The sequence below is a fragment of the Podarcis liolepis genome (genome assembly GCF_965112155.1).
Source record: "Podarcis liolepis genome assembly, chromosome: 1".
Classification (NCBI taxonomy): Eukaryota; Metazoa; Chordata; class Lepidosauria; order Squamata; family Lacertidae; genus Podarcis; species Podarcis liolepis.
Genome location: NC_139554.1, coordinates 78,396,818 through 78,400,630, shown reverse-complemented (window position 1 = coordinate 78,400,630; position 3,813 = coordinate 78,396,818). Strand labels below are relative to the sequence as shown.

At 43.3% G+C, this 3,813-nt stretch overlaps 1 protein-coding gene across 2 annotated transcripts in view; it reads right to left on the bottom strand.

The window, feature by feature from the left end:
- Positions 1–3,813, bottom strand: part of LRP5 (LDL receptor related protein 5) — a 121,921-nt gene that overhangs the window by 9,150 nt on the left and 108,958 nt on the right. For both annotated transcript variants that reach the window (XM_083479489.1, XM_083479490.1), the window contains exons 18-21: positions 3,194–3,430; positions 2,604–2,714; positions 772–1,008; positions 17–156 (exon numbers count right to left, since the gene is read on the bottom strand). In XM_083479489.1, the coding sequence (XP_083335615.1) occupies positions 17–156; positions 772–1,008; positions 2,604–2,714; positions 3,194–3,430 (725 nt within the window). The remainder of the gene's footprint in view (positions 1–16; positions 157–771; positions 1,009–2,603; positions 2,715–3,193; positions 3,431–3,813) is intronic.

Genomic DNA, 3,813 nt, shown 5'->3' with positions numbered 1-3,813 from the left:
CATTTTGAAACCTTACCTGTGGATAGAAGGTGGCTTTAGTGCTGGATGAGCTACTAGAGGAGGCCCCGGTTACGTGGTTTCTGTCATAAAGAGGGGCACCGCTACTTCCCCCCATCAGGCTCATGGAGCTGATCATAGATTTTCCACAAGAGATGCCTATACGGATGTAAGGGGGGGAAATGGAACAAAGGTCAACTTGTCTAGCTCTTCTACACAGTTAAATCAAAGCAGTCCTCGAGATACTTCATATGCAGATGTTGTGCAACACTCCTCCTTTCACTACAAAGCTCTATTTCTATTTTTTAATGTAATGGACTATCGGAGAATGCCCTAAGCCTGGGGCAGCAAACCTCAGGCCTGTAGGTGGTCCTCTGGGCTATCTGGTCCTTGGGATGCTTCGCAGGCCACGCCCCCTCTCCTCAGGCCACACCCCTACTCCACACAATCCTCATTTGCTTTTGCATTGCTGGAATCAAAGAGCGCCGGCTTGCCCCTGCGATCGAGGGGTCTGGGACCAGGCGATGTGCGCACACTATGCGCACCTGCTGCGGAGCATGCCAACATCACCAATGACACTAAATGCCTGACTTCTGGATGATGCAAGACAGGCGCCTGTAACATGCGCAGTAGCTAATGTACTCCAATATAACACAATGGGCACAGTACGATGGCGATTACGCAGCATCATTCAATTGCTATTTGACACATTGAGAAGCTAAGGGGATGGGGTGGGGGTGAACAAAAAAGATAACAATAAGGTACCATCCTTACCAGTGAATGTGCCATGCTGAGAACTCCCTGGAGCGATAAAATTTAAAGGGACATGAGGAGTGCCACTGACGTATTCATGTGGGAAAGGTCCATTGGGTCCAGCATAGCGCTGACATACCACTCGTTGGCAAACGAAGTACATTGATCCCATAACGAAAAGGGTAAGAATGATACCAATGACAGGCCCAATAGCACTGCTGTGGGGCTGTGACTCATCGGGAGGCGATTTACTTTTTGCTGTAAAAAACAAAACAAGAAGTTAATTAATTAAAATTAGATGTAAATGCTCTGAAAGGAAGCCAGATGACAGCATATTCATAGATATATATTTCACCCCATTTCCTCACAACATATATATTACCAGTGTCACTCAGGACCATGGATGTTTACATTTGGAGCTACTTTTCAAACTATGAAGGACATCCACAGAGAAGCTCGGTTGACATAGTTTGAGAATTCAGATGCATAGAGATGCAACTCTCTCCCGCTTGCCCTAAAATTTGCCTACCAATTTCTCTCTGGAAAAGCTGTGCTGTAATAATGAGAACCAGAAGTACCCTTCCCTGGGTGAGGTATAAAAATTCTTCCCCGCAGCTTGTATTCCCTAATTCATCATACTGCTTGTCCCCGTCCCCCCAATCTTTGAATCAGTCCCCAAAGTTAGGGCTGAAACAAATCTTCTATCTTTGTGCTGAGGCAAGATGATGTGTGATGCTCATTTAGTTGTAGCCTTTCAGTAGAGACACCCCTTTTCACTTTAATGGTTGACAGCTGTGTGCCACCATTTAAAATTTCCCACAGTGCCTCAGAACACCTAGCTTCTAGATTCCTGCTACTGCCGCCAGGCATATTCACATCTCTTTTTTTGGGGTGGGGTCAGGCAACATAGAAGGGGACTGATGGAGGATGCTATGTCAACCCCCCCCCCCAAACAAAACCCCCGTGAAGCTGGCCTGAGAATACCACTCAGCAGCTCCTAAATTCTGGACCTGCTGAAAGGCATGATAATAATAAAAAAATCACACGTGTGTTCTATTAGCAACAGCTTCTGTAGCCTTTTTCAATATGTAAAGGGGCTTAACATTTTTAATATCATTTTATCCATCTATGCGGTAGGTGAGGATGAACGTTTGTGATGGGCTCATGGTCATCCAGCGAGCCTTATGGTCCAGCGAATAAATATTTATTTTTAAGGCTAACAAATCATCTGAAGCATTTCATCATACAGGCCCAATTATTTTAGTTCACATAAAGTGACTTCTGCTGCAGTTTAAAGTTGTTAACTACAGCCACTGAAACAGAGAACAGCCCCTTTATTCTCCCTGTTCAATTCCCCTTATAAGCCTTCTGTGATTATCTCAGTGCTGCTATCTGTGGTCTTTTCCTCACATGGGTCCCAGGGCTCAGAGAACAGAATTATCAGACTATCTACATTCAAAAAGCCTCTCAAAGAACTTATGGTTAATATAAACCATGCAGGGACTGAAGCCAATTTGAGCAGCCACCAAAGGCTCAGACAAAAATAATTGCATCCGCTTTGGCCTTTTGATAATTGCTGTTGGGCTACATTTTGTTGGGGGCCTGACTACAGCACAGTAGTTCCTTGACAGGATGCGGATTGGGCTAGGGTTTACTGTTGTTTTTAAACAAGACAGATTTCTGAACATTGCAGGGTACTGTTAAAGGATATTACATTTTTAAGTGTACACACACAGAGCTGTGAGAAGCATCTGGCTCCAACCCAGTAGTAAAAGAACTGGGTTTACCATCTTAGACCCAGGGGGCAACCTCTCACAGGGACATTAAAGAACTAGATGCAAAAAGCGCCTTACCACATGTAAGTTCATCAGAGCCATCATTGCAGTCTGGAAAGGAGTCACATTGCTGCTTTATGAGAATGCACTGGCCACTGGCACATCGAAACTGATTTGGGAGACAAATTGCTGCAAGGGGGCAGGGGAAAGAACAGCGGAGGAAACTTGTATCATTCTCAGCTCAAATAAAATGATGAACAGATCATTACCATGAAGCCAGACAACAGTTTTTAAGCACCTCCAAACTGCACAAATTTACATTTTATTTATAGAAATGAAACATGCTTCACTGTCAAGTTCTAAGGAGAAAAACGGTTAACAACCTGCTGTTCAGAGTCTGCATTTTGCCGACGTGTGAGTGCTACACCTCAGCTGACATGGACAACCAATGAAATATGGCTGCAGTTTGAACACCCTATGACATGTGACTCAAGGTGGCATGGGAGGCAAATCTGCCACTAACAAAACACTGATGGGTGCTCTAAACTCCTATAACAGCCAAGTATGACTTCAAATAATTACTTCCACTTCCTGTTTGCCTGCTATCACTGTTGTTCCCAGAAATGCCTTTAGTCAACTTGCTAAAAGATTAAGGTAACAGGTCTTACTTTCACAATCAGCTTCATCAGATTTATCTTGGCAATCAATTTCTCCATTACATCTCAGACGTGCGTCAACGCACTGCCCTTTCTCACACTGGAACTGGGACGCTGAACAAATTGGGCAGCTGTCTTCATCACTCTGATCATCACATTCAGGAAACCCATCACATCGCCATGCCATAGGGATGCAGTCTATCTCCCCAGTTGCACAGGTAAACTGGTCTGGAGAACATGTGGGAGGCTCTGGGGAAGGGAATTAAAAACAAAACATCATCAAATTCTTTTCATGTTTTCCAAGAGATTAAACCAATTTAAAACACTTTAAAGCAATTTAAAGCATTTAACCACACAAACAAAATCTTGTATTAGATTTTGAAACAACATCAAGGCTCTTATAGGGAAGAGGGAGAAAATTCAATCAAATTCAGTGCTTAAAAATTAAATTATTATTAGTATAAGCACCGTGTTTGAATTCTAAGAATGTAGTTAATGTAGGGACTCATGAATTAGGAAGCCTCAGGAAATAAAACAGCAACTAAGATTTGCCACTCACAAGACCACAAACATTTGTAGCCAATGCAAATGTAGATTGGTTCTTCGCCCTCACTTTCCATGCTTTTCCTAGT